The 20,932-nt window shown below is 38.2% G+C and overlaps 2 protein-coding genes across 15 annotated transcripts in view; both read left to right on the top strand.

Moving 5' to 3' along the window:
- FAM126B (family with sequence similarity 126 member B) overlaps nucleotides 1-8,560 on the top strand; it is a 75,808-nt gene extending 67,248 nt beyond the window's left edge. For all 13 annotated transcript variants that reach the window (XM_046018289.1, XM_046018285.1, XM_046018284.1 and 10 more), the window contains one exon: nucleotides 711-8,560. In XM_046018289.1, the coding sequence (XP_045874245.1) occupies nucleotides 711-1,309 (599 nt within the window). In that variant the 3' untranslated portion in view covers nucleotides 1,310-8,560. The remainder of the gene's footprint in view (nucleotides 1-710) is intronic.
- A 6,829-nt stretch (nucleotides 8,561-15,389) lies between these two features.
- The window catches only part of ORC2 (origin recognition complex subunit 2), a 41,427-nt gene continuing 35,884 nt past the window's right edge, over nucleotides 15,390-20,932 (top strand). The window contains exons 1-4 of one of the 2 annotated variants that reach the window (XM_046019120.1): nucleotides 15,390-15,752; nucleotides 18,819-18,867; nucleotides 20,090-20,193; nucleotides 20,654-20,797. In XM_046019120.1, the coding sequence (XP_045875076.1) occupies nucleotides 20,097-20,193; nucleotides 20,654-20,797 (241 nt within the window). In that variant the 5' untranslated portion in view covers nucleotides 15,390-15,752; nucleotides 18,819-18,867; nucleotides 20,090-20,096. The remainder of the gene's footprint in view (nucleotides 15,753-18,818; nucleotides 18,868-20,089; nucleotides 20,194-20,653; nucleotides 20,798-20,932) is intronic. The other variant, XM_046019121.1, reaches the window with a different exon arrangement.

The following is a 20,932-nucleotide window of genomic DNA, read 5'->3' as shown; positions in this document are numbered from 1 at the left end:
GCTAGTTACTCTCTGATAATCAGATATTTTCTTCACATTAATTGGTCATGAAAAAATGGAAACAAGTTGAGTAGATATCTCCAAAAGACAAAATATAAGTATGAAATTACTAGAAGCGATGTACAGTTTTTTGAGTTAGAAAATCTAGTAATTCCATGTTAAAGGTTTTTAAGCCATATGGAAGCACTTGGTTGTTGAGTAAATGTAAAATTGTACTATCCTTGAAAAGGGTTTGGCTTGTAGGGATAATAATGAGTTTGGCATTATTCTGGGTGACTGAGTCAGAAGGACGTTTCTTTTGTATGGTCTTTTTTGTGGTGGGCAAAGGAAGATATGAGGAAAATTTTTGATTTTTTTTAAATAAATATGGTCACCTCAAATAGACAAGGGTATATTATAAAGATTTTGTAACGAATTGTACTTCACCTAAAGTTGTTTGATATGCCTAAATATAGCGATACTAAGTTCGTTTGTGGGTAGTCTTACAAAAGCTGGACTAATTAAAGCTGAACGAACACAGTGAATAACATACTAGGATTCTGTGTAGATTAAGCTTTCTTCCCCTAAGTTATTTAGGAGAAGCATTGACAACAGGGCCTTTGCCAAACTATAGCGAAGATTACCCAAGAGATAAGGTCAGTTGAGTTTTTATTCACAGTTCCTTCTTTTTTAATTTAGCTACTGCTGAGTCTGTCTGATTTGTTTTTTAGGTGCTGAGGGTGTAAATGGAGAAGAGTCCGTAAACCTAAATGATGCAGATGAAGGATTTTCATCAGGGGCTTCCCTCAGCAGTCAGCCATTTGGGACCAGACCATCCTCCTCTTCTCAGAGGGGAAGCTTAAGGAAAGTAGCAACGGGGCGTTCAGCTAAGGATAAAGAAACAGCTTCTGTCAACAAATCCAGTGAGAGCCCTCGAGATGCAGTCATTCGCAGGCAGTATGTACAGCAACCAGCTGATCTTAGTGTAGATTCGATCGAGCTGACACCGATGAAGAAACACCTGAGCTTGCCTGCTGGCCAGGTGGTGCCAAAAACCAATAGTCTAAGTCTAATCCGGACAGCCAGTGCTTCCTCAAGCAAATCATTTGACTATGTGAATGGCAGTCAAGCAAGTACCAGCATTGGGGTTGGCACTGAGGGAGTTACTAATTTAGCAGCTAACAAGGTTAATCGGTACTCAACTATCAGTCTACAGGAAGACCGGCTAGGTCAAGCTGGAGAAGGTAAAGAGCTCCTCAGCCCAGGAGCCCCCTTAACCAAGCAGTCTCGATCCCCAAGTTTCAATATGCAGCTAATATCCCAGGTGTAGTTCTGACATCCTCTCTCATCTTTCTGCTTACCCTTTAAACTGAACATTTCAGTGTATAAGAAGACACTTCATCCCACATTGTGAAAATATTGGTCATCATAATCAGATCTGATTTAGTTTAGGTATCTTCATACTGTATTTTGTATGGAAACAGCAATAAGGTTTTCTTTTTCCTCCTTTATCTTCTCTTCACCTTATTCCTTGTAAATGCGTTTGTGAAGCAGTATAAAATGTATGCATTTTCCATGCCTTCCTTTCTTGGGTGATGTGCAATCCATCGTAGGCTGATCGGTCCCATTTCAACACTGTGAGACTGAGGATATGTTAGAGGAAATGGTGTATATGATCCCTATGAAATGATTCTTTGGCTTTCGTTTAAAAAAAAAAAAACAAAACGGGTTTGTTCTCATAATCTATAGAATTATGGAGATTACTGGATCATATTTTTTTCTCTTTTAACCAGGAGTGCCTCAGAGATTCTGCTATGACTTTGGATTTCTCTGAGTCTGTGCAATCATTTTCTTGAGAAGCATGGGGAAAGGTGGTAGACTGCTGCACTTTTTCATTAAAATGTGGGTGGTTCTCCCCCCCCCATCTCCTTTATTTCGAAGACACAAATGTTCAATTACTGAGGCATTTAAATCAAGTTGTAGCCCCCTCCTTTGGAGGGCAGGGCTCAAAGTTGTTTGTGTAATTGATAATGCACTTTCTCAATGGCTCTACAGTCATTATTAACATGTCTTCCCTCCTCCCCTCAAGGACATAGGTCATTTCTGTCCTTAAAGTTTGAACAACTAACAAATCAGAGAATCCAAGGGGCATGTTCTATTTCCCAGGAATGATTGACACTTTGGTGCTGGGGTTTTGTGGCGGGGGGGGGGGAGGGGGTGGTTTTTGTTTAGCTTGTGTGGGACTGTGTGTGTGAGGGGAAGTTTTGATAGGTTTTTTTTCTTTTCCTTTGTGAGCTGATGATGACTGAAGTAGTACAAGTACGTCTTCAGGTAAAGAGAGGGATTTCTCAACCCACTTTCTGTAATGTCAGACTATTGGAGAAACCCTTTCAGCTGCTTTCTAGATGTACCTAAATTCAGTCAGATATTTTGGGTTAAGAAACCTGAAGTCCTGATAGATCATATACTCCAAGGAAACACATCAGGGACAGATAATTGGCTGAAAACACTGATGCTTCAACGTGACACACTTTTTTAGAACATTTCTACCAGGGGGTACTGACTTGATTTCTCCTACAAGGACCACACTGCCTTTGTGTTTAATGTAATGCAATTTGTGTACCTTCTAATCATATATCTGCAGAAGTTTCTCATTTTTATAAAACTTTGAAATCATGCCAGTAAGCTAGATGTTGAATGTATGTAAGTAGCATTTGGTAACTGTGCTAAGAGGCTACAAAAATGCATTACTAGTAAAAAAATTTTTTTTTTAGTTCTGATTTGGTTGGGTAAGATTTCATTATAAGTTCTTTTGTGTCTCAGGCTCTAATGCTTGATTGAAAAAAAGAAAATATATCAGTTTTTGAAAATCATTTTGTGACTTGAACTGCTATACGTTATCCTTCCACAAAATACATCAGAGGTATCAGCGCTTTGTACATTTAGACATTTTTTATTTTATTATTGTGAAAGAAAAATATACTGAATTTATAGAAAGCAAGTATTCTCCTAATTAACAAAGTTTAAAATATTATCTCTATCAATTAAAATTACAGTAGATTTTGATAAATAAAATAACCAGAAAAATGCCTCTTGTTTTTTTCCACATGAAGAACCTCCCCTCTCCTCCTCTTATTTTATTGTAAGAGGGTTTGTTTTGGTTTGTTTTGGAGGGGATTTTCTTGAGAATCTTTTTAAGAACAATGAGATGCTTATTTGAATTTGGTGGTCTGTAACACTTTTCAGCTCTTAGAAAATGGAAAACTAGAACCTGAACTAGTACAACTAGTACTACTACTACAATATTGCCAAAGTTTGGGATAAAGTGAAAAGTTTATAAGTAGAAATGTATTGGAGTGTGTGTGTGTGTGTGTGTGTGTGCGCGCGCATGTGTGCGTGTGCATGGTGTGTATATGTATATATCACAAAAACATATGTTAGATGTCCCTTTTAATTTAAGGGATGTCAGATAGATGAGTTTGAAAGCAGCCAAAATAAATGAGGTCTAGAGATCTCTAACATACTGAGAAAAGCAAAGTTTCAGGTAGGAAAAGAAAAGAGCATTGTTCTTACCAAGGGGTAAGAGCTTGGCCATGGCTGGAGGTCATTCATTTTATGGCAGAAATGCCTGGTTTACTTAGGAGGCTGGCAGGTTGTTTTGAATTCAAGTTGTGCGTTTATTGGCATCTAAATCTAACATGATTTAGTTAAAGCACATACAAAAACTCCCTAAAATAATACCAAATTACAGCAAAAGCTGTAATAAATAAAATAAATCTCTCTTGTTTTGTTAAAAATCTTAAACCTGAAAAGTTGGTTTTGGAGAACTTTCGACTTAGAGGATATCATTTATCTGTGTATATACGTACATATTTTGTAGGTATGCATACCCATTAATGTTTCATAACCCTGTAACATTTTGTTCTTTTAAGTTATTTGATTTGGCCTTAATGAAGTAACATTTCATTTAGCTCAAACTGTGCATTCAGGGTCTTAGAACAGGTTTCCTATGTAAGATACATCAAAATTTAGTTCAGTGAACCATAAGTCAAATTTTTAAAGGGCTTTTTAATATTCATTTGCATTATTTATTGTTATTCAAAATAGTTTTCAGATCTTTAACAGCTATTACAAATATTTGTCGCAATATTCATACTTTATTCTTTAACAACCTATTGTTCTATACCTATAAGAAAAGGTCTTTCCCTCTATGGAAGAGCTTATTACAGAGGAAATACTTGTTTTCTATAATAAATCAATTTGATTGATGCCTCTATGCCAGGTTGAATTAAGAAATAGAAAAATACCTGAAGCTTTTGGTAACTCTTCTCTATTACATTAATTTTAAATTATGTTACTAGAAATCAACCTAAAATGTAAAGTGTGCAAAGCTAACCTAGAAGTAAGATTTTTAAATATAAAACTATTTTGAGAAGCTGAAGGGGGAAGTGGTTATAATTTAAAACCCTGACCCTTGCCACCACTCTTATTCTCCCAATTACTCTTCTGTGCCTGTTTATTATAGAGTCAGAATTTTTGTGCTAGATGAAACCCTATAAATAATCTAGCTAGTCGCCCAGTGCTCCCTCCTCCAATAGCTGTCCTCAGGAAACTGAGGCTCAAAAGGTTGTGACATGATCAAAATCACATAACTAAGAAGCAGAGCCAGAATAGAACTCCTGTCTCCCGTCAAATGCATATTAACACCCCACTGCCTCCCTGTACTCGTACTATGGTAAATGTGGTATGTAACACTCTCCATTTCTGCAGTTTCTTTACAGTTCTGGTCTAGTAGTTGGTGAATACAGCACATTAAGAAAGGTACTTAATCCAGAAAAAATGTAGAGTAATGAACAGATGGGGAAGTGTTAGAAATGTAGGTATCTATACCACACATGTAAGGATAGGTACATTTTTCTTATTCTAATTTATGCCTTACTATTTTCTGCCACATAGCAGTTGTATGCTGCCATTTTGTAGTTGATTATATTTCTGGGGATTTATTTAAATGCAAAAATAAACCCAAAGAAATGGCTTTGATCAGTGTTTCTAGGTATTTTTAAAGTAATTGAATCAGCCAGCTTTCACAGTCACCTGGGTAGCAAGTTAATTGTGTTGCACAGTGGAGTATTGCAAAGTAAAGATTAAATAAATTTTATTCCATTAATTTCTAATGTTGAAAAAAATTGAACGTTACTTGTTCTTTAGAATAGATACAAGCAATATTTCCTTATGTGATTGATAAAGGTTTATAGTGTGAAGCTTATGATTCCAAAATGGAATGCTGACCATTATGTCATTTAAAGTGTATATACCATATAAAATGTCTTAAATGGGGTAGTCTCAGCTATATAAGCTCAATATTTCCAATGTATATTCTCAAATTCCACTTAATAGCTTTAAATTAATTGTAACTATTTATTAGACACTGGAATACTGAGAATAACTTTCAGATTTTTTTTTGCACTATTTTTGTGACTATTTTAATGAAGTGAGGTGTTTTCTGCTACCTCACTTTGTGAGGTTTGTGTGGGTCCATTTTTGAGTACTTCAGTTGACAGTTGTCTCATTTAATTCTCTGCATGTTCATTTGTAAATTAAAAAAATTAGTATCTGTCATTAGGGGTAGTTATACTATTTATATAAACACTGGCAAGGAGGAGCTCTCCATTTTTGATCTTGGATTACAAAGTAAGTTTTTATTTTAATCAGTATTCCAGTTATATATTTGTTTTTCAGGTTAAAAATGTTTAGTAGGTCATACCAGTGGTCAGAAAACCTGTAAGAATTTTAGAGCAACTTTTCTATACTATGGCTGTGTTAAAGTCTGAATATGAAACTTTCTTTCTTTCAAGTTGAATGATTATTGTCATGTTTCAAACCACTAAGTTGGTTGAGACACTTATTTGTAATGCTTTAATTTTTTTAAAGTGCTTTCTAGAAACAAGTTATTTGAAAACCTACTAGAAGTTACTGATAAACTCTCAAAAATTAGAATATTTGCAGATTATAAGATGGAATGCAGTGTAAAATTGTTGACAGTGCTCATAAAATCATGAATCACCAGATTGGTACAATTTTCCATTTCTAGGTGGTCATGTTGATACTACAAGGCATACATTTTAATATTACCTGCATTGTGTACCTAACGGGTAGACTGTATTGGCACTGAATATACATAGGAAATAAATTCATAAAATCAACCAATGTGCACTTAAACTATATTAGATTTTTGGTGGTGCCAGAAATCTGTATGATGATCCTGCCATTAGAATTAGAGGAGCCCTCATTATCCAAGCCTTCCCTACCCGTACAGGCACATTCCTTCCCAACCTGTCCACACAACTACAGACTTTTGGAAACTTCAATCACTTCAGTATTTCTTAACCACTAGTCACATGAGAAATACACACAAGAGCAAACAGTTCAGAATAGAAGTTAGCAGACAGCTGGGAATGATGTGAAATAAGTGGCAGCATCGTACAGAAATGCAGGCTCTATGTTTTGTTTTGGATCTTGAGAAAATGTTTACAAATTAAGGCACATGCAGATGTCTGCTATTATGCTATTAGGCTTATAGGTTTTTAACCAAAAAAAAAAAAAAAAAAAAGAGTTAAGTGTCACAATATATAGGAGTCTTTTTTTTTTTTCTTTTAAATAATTGTGTATCTGGAGGTAGGTTCAATAAGGAAATTATTTTATTTTCAAAGAGAAATGAACTTAATTGGACAATCCATCCCCAACTACAGAATTGATATCAAACTGGTTTGCTGTATTTGAGTGTCAACAGCTCAGTGTTAATTGTATCAGAGAACATTCTTTACAACTTTGTTGGTTATAAAATTTACCAAAGAAAATGTCTCAACCAAATATAATTTTTAAAGTACCTAACTGCGAAAGAGTGAGGTCCCTTTAACATAAGATTGCTTTCTAGTCCTAGGGGGAATAAATACTGTAATCTTTGCTCTGCAACATAGGTATACGGTTCCTACAAGATTCCATTTGAGGTTTTCTTATGTCAACATTTTGCACCTCCGGCTAAAGTACCAGTTGAGAAGGCCAAATATTATTCCTTACGGCACATTTTCAGGTCTCCTTAACTCAAATTAAGGGTTCTACTCATCAGTATTGAATTAAAAAGAGGGGGAAACTTCTAAAATTGGTATATTGTATGTATGAGATCATGGATTTTTAAAAATAAAATTGAGGGGAAAGTTATGGAACTGCAGCTTTTAAGTAATGGCAGTTATTTCCAGTAAGTGTGATATTGGCTAAAATGGTATGTTTTTACATAACTTATGTACATGATCACTCTGGGTGTTTTTTTTCTTTGCAGCTAAAGTACTCATTTTTTTAGATGTATAGACCAATAAGAACAATGGATTTACTTAAACTATTAAGTAATGATTTCTTTGGGGAAGCAAAATGCAACTAATGTTGCAAACATTTTTTTTGTGATTTTTGTGATTTGTGATTTTTTTTCGTTCATATCAGGTGGTAGTTAAAAAGTAATGAATGTATTGATCAGCTATCTTGGAAAGAGAAGATTGGCAGGTTGGCTAACAATCACTAATGTAGGTTTTGGTTTTTTTTTTTTTTTTTTTTATCATCCAGACTGAATTGAGAGATAAGCTCAATGCTCCATATGTTGTATAAAAATATTTGTGGGGTGCCTGGCTGGCTCAGTTCTTAGAGCATGTGATTCTTGTATGTTGTAAGTTCAAGCCCCACATTGGGTGTAGAGATTACTTAAAAACTATTTTAAAATGAATAAATACTTGTAATAAGTTCAACTACTTTCAATGAATCTTTTTGATTCTCATTCTAAAAATTATGCTGACTCTGCGTTCATTGTAACTGGTTAAGAGAAACCATTTTTATGGTGCAAGGATTATTTTCCCACTATTTTTTTCATAATTTGGCTCTTAGCTACAACTTCTGAAGGGTTTTTATTAGAGCATTATATAGTCTGATCTCTGTCACAGCGGACAAGTAAACAGGAGATATCCCACTTTGACATATTTGCTTATGAAAGGATATGGAATGTATAGATCAGCTCTTCTTTTGTTTGGTTGTTTTTAAAGACCAGCATCAGCCTGCAGCTTGGTATAAATATCCCAAGCATTCACAGAATTGTGCTGGTGAATATTTAAATAGGATAGGCATGAGAAAAATACGATTTCTATTGACTGATGTCCTTTCAACCTAGGACTAGTGAAAACGTTCATTTTTTCAGAGCTGAAGAAAAAAAACGCACATTTAAGATCATATTTATTGGTGCATGTAAGCCATTATCTTAACTGTCTTACTGAATTGGTTAATGCTGTTGATTGTTGAAATGTGAAATGTAGTCCTTGTTGACTTTGTAAATATCTGCCAGAGATAAAAACTATTTTAATTTATTGTAAATAAAGATGTACAAAATTCATTATCAGTCTGCAATGCAGAAACATATCTAAGATGTTAAATATTGTGTTTCTTGAGAGATGTGTAATTTTCCCCTAGATGTATCTAGTTACATTGAGAATGTAAATTTTCTTTTGTACAGTATAAAAAATACAGCTTTATTTGGCTTTTGACCGGATTCCCCTGAGTTAATTTTATATCTTACCTGAATTTTATACCTTAAAATGATCCTTTGTTGTATTTTTTTCAAAGCATGCCATTTTATTTATGTATGTCTGAACTTTTTATTTATAGGACACCCTATTAAGGCAATTTATAGAACTAATTAAAGCAAAATATAAAATTACATATACTCCCATAAAATAATAAATAACATGAAAGCAGAAGTGAAATTAATACATAAAATATGTGCCATATGTTTCTGTTTGTTATTTTTGAGATACGAATTTATCTCTGAACTTTAAAGCAGCCAAATGTATAGAGAGATTTATTACATGCCCTTCAGAATCCTTAATATAAAACAAGTCAGTTTCTCAGGTGAAGCACAACTGTTTCTAAAACTGAAATGTTAGAAAATTTTCTCTCCTAAGGTCCTTCTAAAGGAGCCAGCATTACTGCTGTCATTTACACCCTTTTCTGCAATGTGTGAAAGTGCCTGTTTCCCCTGTCATCTTACCAGTAGTTAGTTCTCCAGTCAGTGAACTTTTTGGTCCTTTCCACGGTATGTTTTCTAAAGATACTTGTCCTAGAATAGGGGTTGAATGAAGAGCTCAGCCCCAGGCCCTCTCTTCTTTCTTTACATGTACTTTCTAGAAAAGTCTCAGGCCTCCCTCCGTCCCCATAGGTCTTATTCTTTGTTTATGGACCAAGGCTTTATTCTCCCTTCTGTTTCTGATCCAAGCAATATAAAATGCATTTTAAAAGTTTGTATTATGCCTTAATCCAAGATTGCTGATAAAGAATAGCAGTTCCAGAAGAGAATGGGTTAAGGCAACGTATGAAGCCTGGATTAATTTGTTTTTGCCTTGACTCTGGGTCTGCATTAGTTAGGGAGGATCAGATTCACCAGATTGACAGTTTCCATTTTTCCCTTTTACTAAAAACGTTATTTGCCCATTTTGAAAACCTTAGAAAATACAGGGCAAATACAAAGGGAAAAGCCACTTTAAGGTACTGTAATAAAATAGTGAATATTAAGATAGTAGAGACACCGCCCTGCTAACACATACACAACTGTGGTCCAGGTCACAATTTATGGTCCAGAGATTCTTCTCATGTGAGTTAAACAGTAACATTTACCGGGTTCTTGGACATCCCAAGCACCATTCTAGCCACTTTAAAGGAAATGCAATAATTCAATAATATAATGGTGCCTGGTAAGTACTGTTATTCTCCTTTTATAAGAAAAGGAAGGTTCATCTGTTTAAGGTCACAGAGGTAGTAAGTGGTACAGCTAGGACTGAACCAGACACTCAGGCTTATGGACTGGTGCACTTAACTACCACAGGATGCTGCTTCATACAGTATTGCTTATTCTCAACTACTGGTATACTTGTCCTATCCCCATAAGGCCAAGGCCCCTATAGGGGATAAGAAGGAAGGGGAGATGGGATCTCAGCAGAGCTAGATTACTAATAGACAAACTAAACTCACGAAAGAGTCAAGCCCTAATAACTTAGGAATGCACGATTATAAATTATCTCCTATGTATATTATCTCCTATGTATAGTTCCACTTGTGTACTATCCTTGAGTACCATTCTTTTTTTAAAAAAATATTTTATTTATTTATTTGACACAGAGAGAGAGAGATCACAAGTAGTCAGATGGGCAGGCAGAGAGAGAGGAGGAAGCAGGCTCCCCGCTGAGCAGAGAGCCCAATGTGGGGCTCGATCCCAGGACCCTGAGATCATGACCTGAGCCGAAGGCAGAGGCTTTAACCCACTGAGCCACCCAGGCGCCCCATCCTTGAGTACCATTCTTAAGAGGAAAATAAAAAAATAGTCTTTCTGTGGTTTATATGAGGAACCTAAGTTGAGAAAACCTGGTTTATAGTATAATAACGCAGAGAAAGCTCTCGAAGAACTTAAAAATATTTTACAGGTCCTTACCTGCATCCCTCTCCTGCAAAAAATGTTGCCAGGTGGCTTGGGAGGAAATCTGAATTTTGTTGGACTTCCTTATAATTATTTTATGATTTAATACTGTTTTGAACAACACAGGAGAGGGTACAAGTACGGTCATTTGTGTTGAGGGTTTCTAAAGGTCTAAATCTGGCCCTGGGTCCTAATCCAAGTAAAATGGATAATAATCCGTAGTTATACCCCGACTTTTCCTCACCTGTTACATCAGAAAGGGCTGGGGCTCTTTCCTAAAACTCACTTAAGGGGCGCCTAGGTGGCTCAGTGGGTTAAGCCTCTGCCTTCAGCTCAGTTCACGATCTCAGGGTCCTGGGACCTGAGATCGAGCCCCGCATCTGGCTCTCTGCTCAGCAGGGAGCCTGCTTCCCCCTCCCTCTCTGCCTGCCTCTCTGCCCACTTGTGCTCTCTCTCTGTCAAATAAATAAATAAAAATCTTTAAAAAAACTCACTTGAAGGACCAATCACTTTTAGCACTTTAACAATATTTAATACACATTAGGAATGAAAACTTTTTTACGGCCAAATCATGCTACCCAGTACAAACTTAAATTCTGAATCATTGTATATTTTAACTAAAAACAATTCAAAAATATTTTTTATTCTCTCCAATCAGTATTCAGTAGGAAATATCATTTCCTCAAAATCATAATTTCAAGAAATCTACTAACAACTACTATAAATAATGGCTTTATGAACATGGTAAAACTTTCTGTATTGAAGATTAGATTCTAAGACTCATTTCCCAGAGTTTGAATTATTATGTGTATTTTTTTTTTAATATTTTGTTTATTTGACAGAAAGAAATCACAACTAGGCAGAGAGGCAGGCAGAGAGAGAGGAGGAAGCAGGCTCCCCGCGGAGCAGAGAGCCTGATGTGGGGCTAGATCCCAGAACCCTGGGATCATGACCTGAGCCGAAGGCAGAGGCCTTAACCCACTGAGCCACCCAGGCACCCCTGTGTATGTTTTTAACGGAGTAATCTGCCAAATCTTGTATTACTAATTTGTGCCTTAGAAGGGGCTCCTCATCATCCCTAGCATGAGAAAATCCTGGAGATAAAATAGGATTTTACTACTGTTCTCTTTTATTCCTAAGTGTTTGGATAGAAGTACTCACTTTCTCCTGAGCAGGATTGAAATCAAATTTGTACCTTAAAAACTCTGGATAGATATTATTTGCTGAGGCATTTGCCACTGCCATTCTAGACCTATCATATCCTTAGCAAGTAGGTGTTTAATGCATAGCATCTAGGTGATTTCACATTTGACAAAAATTTTCATTCTCCCTGGCTCAGTGGTTCTCAACGCTAGCTTACAAGTTAAAATCATCTGGGAAATTTCTGATGACCACATTTAAGGCCACACTCACATTCCCTGGGATTGGGATCTAGCATTAGCAATTTTATCACCTCCCCAGGTAATTTTCATGTGAAATCAGCACTGAGAACTCTCTTTAGTCCTGTAACAATCTTTTGCCTTCATAGGTAAGCTTTCCTCTTCCACCCGGAACCACTGACTCAAGAATTTTTTTCCCAGAGAAATACATAAAATAGTAAATGCCAGTATAAGAGATTAATGCAGTGTGTGTGTGTGTGTGTGTGTGAGAATAACTCGTCCATCTCAATGCTACACACCACCTTTTCTCTTCCCTTACTCGGTTCACTGAACGCTATAGGCATCAGTACAACTTCACTGGTCCCAACCTTAAGCCCCCAACACTTTGAGTCCTTCTACTTCTTGGCCTGCTTACTTTCTCATTCCCTTCAGTTTCTGTTCCAAGGCTTCATCACTTGAAGTACCACTTCCCAGGAGCCTCAGCTCTTTTTCATCAAAAGGAGGCCATAATGCTAGAAGGTTTTAATTTCCTGTTTCTCCCACCACTTCAAAGAACAACTACATCCACAACTATATCCACAACTCTACTTGCTGCGTGTCTCAGAAGATGAGGTACCTCATTTCATTTTATCTTTTATTCATCATCCTAAAGCAATTCTTTTTTTCTCCCTTTGGCTTTAATCTATACACTGGTGACCCCTAGATCTCTATCGATCTCTTGGATGAATTTCAAACTCTTAAAACCACTGTTTGCAGGATAATTTGGTCTCTCTTTCAAAGGGATTTCAAAGTCAAGATGCCTCAAGCTAAACTCTTTCCGTCTATCTGTAATCTTTCGCAGAACACTGGGGAGCTGATACCCAGATAACCATGCCAGAAACCTGGGACTTATATTTTCCTTCTTCCTTACTTCTATATCCAGTTTCCAAATCCTGCTGACTTTGCCTATTTTTTTTTTTTTCAAAGTCATCCTTTCCTTTCTGGTTCTATTACTACATCTCACGCTCCTATCTTCATCTTCATATCCAGAGTTCTTTGATAGCTTCCTAACTAGACCCCTACCCATCTCAAATTTACCTTCATTAGTGATTAATATAAAACACCCATCAGTCCCTGGCTACAATTATTCAATGGTTCTATTATAGAGGATAAAGTCTATTCTTTAGCCCCAGACTTCTCCCATTCCATCCCCTACCATTCTTAACTTAAGGTTAAATTAACACCGAACTTCTTTGTACTATTGCACCCAGTTTACCACACTCTTCCTGAAATCCCTTTTCCATCCCTATTCTCTGTCATCTGTAGTTGGATAGGCTTTTCCTCTGCTGCCTTTTCTCTGCTTAGCTAAGCTGAACTAAGTGGTCATTGTCCTAGTAAATCTCTGCAATTTTAAAAAATATTTATTTATTTATTTGACAGAGATCACAAGCAGGCAGAGGGGCAGGCAGAGAGAGAGGGAGGAGGCAGGCTTCCTGCTGAGCAGAGAGCCCGATGCGGGACTTAATCCCAGGACTCTGGGATCATGACCTGAGCCGAAGGCAGAGGCTTTAACCCACTGAGCCACCCAGGCGCCCCAATCTCTGCAAATTTTAAACTTGCACTTAAACCTCATTGTAATGAAATTGCCTGATTCTTTCTACCAAACAAGAATTTAAGTTTTCTAATGGTAAGGAACATATCTGGGCACTATGTTCACAATACAGGTAGGTGCTCAAAGTTAACTGAGTAAATTGAACTATCCAAAGAAAAAGACTGAGGGGCACTTGGGTGGCTCCATCGCTTAAGCGTCTGCCTTCAGCTCAGGTCATGATCCTGGAGTCCTGGGATGGAGCCCTGCATCAGGCTCCTTGCTCAGTGGGGAGCCTGCTTCTCCTTCCCTCTGTCCGACACTTTCCCTGCTTGTTCTCTCTTGCTCTCTTTCTCTGTCAAATAGATAATCTTAAAAAAAGAAGAAGAAAAAGAGATGTGAACACCCATCCCCTTCCCTCTATTTTCCACAAATATACCATAAAAACATACTCAAAACCCACCACTCAAACAAGGCCTCTGAGTCTATAGACTTTTGTGTAGATCTGAAGGGGAGACAAAAGAGAGTTTACATCATAGAAACAAAGAATACATTAGTTAAACAAAGAATATATTAGTTAAATATTCAGTATTCCTAGATCTTCACATTTTTAAAAACTTATCAAGTACTTTATTGTTAACTGTTGACTATATCCTTTACTCATTTTTCTGTTCACGCTTCCCCAGATTCTTTTTTTTATTTCCAATGTAGAGAAAATTATCTTTATCTTTTGTTTTCTTAAATTCTGGCAACCAAAATGGAATATTGAGGTATCCAGGTTGTCATCATTTCTCCTTCTCAAGTGGATTTTCTAAACGTCTTCTGAATGGTGATTCCATCTCTTCCTTACCTATGCTTCCACTCTTACCTGCTTTATCCAGTGATCTTTTAGGACAGCACTGACTAATGCACCAAGGGCCAAACTAGCCTTCAAAACAACAGACCCAACTTTGGCACTTGCCTCTTGGCCGTTTATGCACATGCTATATTGATTTGGGCTTTCTACCTGGAAAATTTTACGCTTCCTCTTTGCCTGGCTTAAATCTACTCAACTCTCAGTTGAAACATCTCTTCCTCCCAGGAAATTGTTCCTGACTTCTTCTGTCCTTTGGTTAGATACTTCTGCAACGTGGTCCAATAAACACTGAACTTCTCATATGGTAGCATTTTTCTCAGTAGAGGAAGCTGTCTGGTGACAGCAGAGACGGTGTTTGTCTCACTCAATGGTCTATCATTATCTGGTACGCAGGGGATTCTGTAGAGTTGTTGAATCCAAATGAAATAGTATTCTGTGAGTGGGTAAGACTGTATCCTAATAGGTTCAATCTTTTCTTCTTCATTAGCTCTTTGTACATCTGCTCGTTCTTAGTCTTTCCATCCCCTTAGCAGCCTGATCCCATTTCCATATTCTCTTGTTTCCAGAGAGGAATATCGCCCTTCTTCCCTACTCCAAACCCTTTAGATGTATGGAATCCTACCTTTCACCCCAAATAAATAAATTAACCAAACCAAACCCGGGATGCTTGGGTGTCTCAGTCCGTGGCTCAGTGGGTTAAGCGACTGCCTCCGGCTCAGGTCATGGTCTGGGGTCCTGGGATCAAGTACCGCATAGGGCTCCCTACTCAGTGGAGGCCTACTTCTTCCTCTTCCACTCCCTCTGCTTGTGCTCTATGTCAAAAAAAAAAAAACAACAACAACAACAAAAACACAAAAACGAAAACAAGTCACAAACGCAGATTCATTCGCATTATCTTCTTCCTCAAAAGAAGATGCGTAGAGAAACTAATGAAGACTTCTAAGATTGCCTAAAGACACACCAGCTGCACCTCTGCAAATTTCCCCAGGTGTAACCAAAACTTCCTTCCCCGTTCCCCGGAAACGAAAACAGGACCCGAAAGGCCCAGAACTCAGGGTTTAGGGATTCGTTTTCCTCAGGTTTCTTGATGGGCGGGGCCGGCAGGCGGAGACCGACTGGCGGGCAGCGACGTCGCTCTCGACTGGCTCCGCTTTTCATTGGCTTTCCTGGACTCCGCCCCCCGAGCAGGGCGGGAGATTCGGTGTGCAGCAGGCAGGCCTCCCATCCCCCGGCCGGCTTCCGGGCTTCCCTACTGGCTCCTGAGACTCCACGAGCCTCTCCCGCTGTGCTTAAGCCGGAATTTGGCCTTTCTTGCTGGGACCCAAGCACCTTGCCTGCGGCGCCCAGTCACCGGAGTACCGTCCGGCAGGCGCGGGGAGGCCGGAGCGGCTCCTGCCCGAGACCTAGAGGTGCGTGGTGGGACAACGCGGCAGCCGGCTTCCCTCTCCCGCTTAGCTGGAGGTTTGTGAGGTGAGTCCGGGGGCACCCAGCCCCGCGGCCGAGCTGGGCCCGCGTCTCGGAGAGGGCTGCCTCCCTGCGCTCCGGGCCGGGTCGCTGCGCCTGCCTCTTCGCCCTCCCCAGGCTGTCGCGGCCCCCGCGGGCCCGAGGACCCTCGGCTGGCCGAGCGCGGCCAACTGGTCAGCGGCGCGAGGCACCCGCCAGAGTCCGTAAATCCTCGTCGGGGTTAGAGGCTCCTTCTGGAAGCACCGTTGGGGGCTTCGCCAGCCCTGCGAGGCCTTCCGTGCAACTGACGCGCTAGCGGCCTGTCAGTCTCTCGGCTTGAAGCGCCTCGTGCTTGTAAAGAGAAAACGGAACCTGTGTAGCCCAAGTGCAGGAGTGACCCGAGGGGAGCGGGCACAGTGAGGCTGCGGAGGAAGAGACTCCGTCCCCAAACTACCACGGGAGTGAGAACGTTACATGCCATCCCCGCCCGAAGGCCGCAAACGAAGCATCCTCCCCGAGCAGTCCCCCTGCGAGCAGGCTTGGCTGTGCCATGTGGATGGATGAACCAGGCTCTGCAGGGAGAGCCTTTAAATGAAAGGGATGTGGATGCGTTCCTCTCCGTCTTACAGCTGAAATCCTGGTAAAACCGTTATACCTCCCCACTGTAGTTGCGAAATCCGGAGAAGAATAGCGTGGCTCCACACCTTCGTGTACGGCGCTGCACGCGTGCGTTCATCTCCTGGGCACCTTTTGTGTTAGACGTAGAGAAATGCAAGAGCTCTAGGTGGTTAAGTGGAAGGTTAAAGAAGCTGACGATAGCAAACATTTAATTAGCATTTTCTCTGGCCAGGCATATGATCTCGTGCAGTCGCCACAGTTTTGTCCAAAATCACACAGCAGTGAGGGTGGCGTTAAGATCAGAACCCAGCGCTATCTGATATTAAAATTGGTATTTAGCTTTTTTTTTAAAAAATGAGGATTATATTTTTAAAAATTGTAGCCATCTCTTTGCTCTCCAAGGAGGGTGTGTTGCTGCTAATACTCTTTTGGTGCTGCTGTATTATTACCTGTCTTGTTAACTCCTTGAAAGGAGTCCCCCTTAAAAGTAAGCACCCAAAGACAGTGCCTTGAAAAGTAGATGATCACTAAAAATTTGCATTTTATTGTGTGGCTGTCAAGTTAGTTTTTTTGTGTGTTTTGTTTTCCAGAAATTGTTGAAGAAGAAAGGAAAGGTTTCTTTCAAGGTCTTCGTAGAAGTTTCTTCAGTTTGCTGGTTCTGCACTGTAATAAGATGCCTTAAAATCTAGAAAAAGAAATTACGTATAAATGCGTTCAACTGCAAACAAGATTAAGTTATGGTGCCTCTGTCCAGGCAGTTCTTATGTAAAATACCATAGGGAAATTGGATAATATTCAGTTGTCTGTATTTTCTGTTTTTAAATTTTTCTTGAAAATCTTTCCTCAAAGGAACCACTGAACTTTCGCTCATGTGAATCATATAACTGAGCTTTACTCCTTTTTCACTTCGATTGTCGGTTAGCTCAGAGCCCACATTCTTTGTATGGTGTATTTTCTGCTTTCTTTATGTAATTTCCTGGATCCAGACTGCCTATTAATATTATAGTTTATTTTATTGCATTTGCTTATTGTCACTACTTCATATCCTTTGTAGAACATAGCTGTTTATATTTTAAAACAAGGTAGATTAGATGGAATCTGGCCATGCTTTTAAAAGTATGCTTGATAGAACTAGACATGTTTAACTTAATCAACTGGAAACACAGAGGAACTATAGAAATCTTTGGATGTGTAAACTGCCAGGTGGGAAAATGATTAGATATATTATGAATGATATCCAGAGGTCAGAACAAGCATTTAGGATAATGGATTTGGGGGTGCCTCGGTGGCTCAGAGGTTAAGTGTCCCAATTCTTGGTTTTGGCTCAGGTTCTGGTCTCAAGATCTTGGGATCTAGCCCTGAGTCCTGTTCTGTGCTCATCTAGGAGTCTGCTAGAGATTCTGTCTTTCTCCCTCTCCTTCTGCCCCTCCCCCACTCTTTCTTTCTCTCTCACTCTCTAAAATAAATAAGTAAATCTTTAAAGAAAAAAAGCGGGGGGGCGCCTGGGTGGCTCAGTGGCTTAAAGCCTCTGCCTTCGGCTCAGGTCATGATCCCAGGGTCCTGGGATGGAGCCCCGCATCAGGCTCTCTGCTCGGCGGGGAGACTGCTTACCCCTCTCTCTGCCTGCCTCTCTGCCTGCCTGTGATTTCTGTCAAATAAATAAACAAAATCTTAAAAAAAAAAAAAGAAAAGAAAACAAAAAAAGGTAGCAAATTTGTATTTAATGGCAGGAGAAGTGTGTAGTAGAATGATTAGGGACTTTGGAATCAGTCAGACTTGGGTTTTCGCCCTAACACACTTTCTAGTTGTATAAATTTGGATGAGTAATTTCATAGTTAACCTAAGTTTACTCATCTGTATACTGGGGGAATTATATATATTTTAACCACCTCAAAGAATCCGAGGATTTAATGATCTACTATGCATGAAAGTACGTAATAGAGTGCCTGACAAATAGCCCCTCAGAAAACAAATATAAAGAAATCAAAGTTCCTTTATCATATACAAATATCACGTATATGCATCAAACTTTTTCTCCAATACATCCAAATTCCCCATAATAGAAAGCAGTATCATGACTAGAAAGATGGCCCAAAAGGTTATGTTCTGCTGGCAGTGGTCATATAAATTATAGATGAAGTATTATCTTTATACACAAAACATAAGCCTTAATAGAGTTGTTATGAGGGTTAAATGAAAATAACATAGAATATTCAAAATTCTGTCCAGCATATAGTAAGTGCTCAAATGTTCGCTTCCTCTTTCCAGCCACTTGCCCCCAGTGTCCAGCTTTTCTCAGTCTCTAGTACTTCCTGGCCAAAATACTGATGGTTGTTTTGTCCTTTACTATTCCATCGTGAGAACTTTGTAAGAACTGCATTTATCTCTTCATCTTGTTTATTAAACTCATGAACTTCTTTGGTTGCTTTCATTTCCTATTAGCCGACTTTGACCAAGTTCTTTTTATAATTGCAGGTGACTCTACCTGAATTTTCCAGCTGCAGAATGTGTAGTGCTTTTAAAGGTAAGTGAAAGTAAAGATAAGCCATTTAAGTGTCCTAGTTTTAGGGGCATCTGGCTGGCTCAGTTGGAAGAATATATGACTCTTAATCTTTTTTTTTTTTTTTTAATGACTCTTAATCTTAAGGTTGGGTTTGAGCCCTTTGTTGGGTGTAGAGATAACTAAATAAAACTTTTTAAAAAGTTTTTTTTAAAAAAAGTGTGGCAGAAGGGAGGTATGTGGCTCAGTTGGTAGAGCATGCAACTCCTGGTTGTGAGTTTAACCCCACATTGGGTATAGAGATTATAAATAAATAAACTTTAAAAAAGAAAAAAAGTACACTAGTTACAAAAGAAAACTTGACAACATTTAGTAAGTTACATGCATGCAAATAACTGACTCACAAGTGACATAGTCCGTAGTTCCTATTATTAGTAGAAAAAAGGAAAATAGGATTTATAGGAGAGAGAGGGGAGAAAAAATTCATTTTTTGGGTAAACAGTTTAGCTGGGAGCCAGCTGGGATCATCCTTATTTCATTTCAAGCCATTAGTAGTATAAGTTCAGAAACAAAATTTTTTCAGAGTAGAAAGAGTTGATCAAGTTTTTGTTTGCCGAATTCTGAAGTCTGTTTAGTGAAGAACAGTATTGTAAAAGTAATGGAAAGATGCATGTTTACTGTTTGGTTACCAGGATACCCAGAAAGCCTTATTCTAACTGTAAAATTGTTTGGTAAGCATGCGATAATTGTAAAGGGGGGTGCTTGAGGATAATTTGATCCAGGTTTGGTATACCAGTGAAATGCATGGACTTCCCCCAATTGACTATTTATTTCTAGTGAATAGATACTAAAATCTACCAAATTATTATTCTTTGCTTGTCTGCCCCTTCTCTAAACTCTCATGTATTAAACACCTCCTTTCTGGTAATGTTATCATTCTGCAGATTGGTTAGGGCTTTCTTTACAGGAAGAATTGCTTTCCTGTTATTATATTTTAGTTTGCCTTGATTGAATTTGGCTTTTTCCAACTCTCAGACACCACTTCCTGTCTTTTCCATTTTTCAGATAAAGAGTTGATCTACCTGTTATCAAAAGCATAATATTAATGCAATAATGCACAATATATTTTTCATACTTGAGACTTTTAAAAATGTCATATAAATACATGGATGTATTATATGAATGTTTCTTTCATTGTTGAGATTAATTTTTCATCATGTTTGTGTTCTTTATTGCTTTTGTTTAGGTTGGCAATGATGAGTAAACTGGAATTAAAGAAAGACAAGGTGATGGAGGTTCAGTTTGTGGGAGATGATGATGTCCTTAATCACATTCTTGATAGAGAAGGAGGTACTGATTATACAGTTATAAAACTGAAGAGATGTTTATGTGATGGTTATGGATTATCTCACTTTTTAAAATATTTTAACCTACTTAAAAAATATAGCACAAAGTATCTCATCTAGTAAGACTAAATAAAACTACTTTTTTTTAGCTTACCCCATTCAAACTTTTGAAAATTAAAAATAATAAAGCCTTATCTGAAATGAAGTAGTATTAGGGGTAAGTGATAACTATCCATTGTAATTAAAATGTGACACCCCTTCCCCCACCAATAACAAACTTTCAAGGTTTTTCTTTATATAAACTGTGGTACAGAATGGTACATACATTCATCAAAGAGAAAACACTGAATTTTTTTCCTGATTTTAAATAATGACAATATAAGTATTACAGTTTATTTACTTAAATGTAATATTTGGAAATACTGTATACCTATCATGTTCTAATTCTTTGGATGTTCTTACAGGAGCTAAATTAAAAAAGGAGCGAGCTCAGCTTTTGGTCAACACAAAAAAAATAATAAAAAAGCCAGAATATGATTTGGAAGAAGATGACCAGGAAGTCTTAAAAGATCAGAACTATGTGGAAGTTTTAGGACGAGATATTCAAGGTATTTTGGTGGTTGGGATGGGGAAATTTTCTGCTAGAGCTGAAACTGCTTTGCTGGATTCGGAGCCGTAGTCTGGTAGGTTAGGCAGCAGCAAACTGTATTTTTTTTTTTACTGTAAACGACATATAAACTTAC

This window comes from Meles meles, chromosome 9, assembly GCF_922984935.1.
Source record: "Meles meles chromosome 9, mMelMel3.1 paternal haplotype, whole genome shotgun sequence".
Lineage (NCBI taxonomy): Eukaryota > Metazoa > Chordata > Mammalia > Carnivora > Mustelidae > Meles > Meles meles.
The sequence above is the reverse complement of the archived record's forward strand: the minus strand, read 5'-3'. Positions and strand labels throughout refer to the sequence as shown.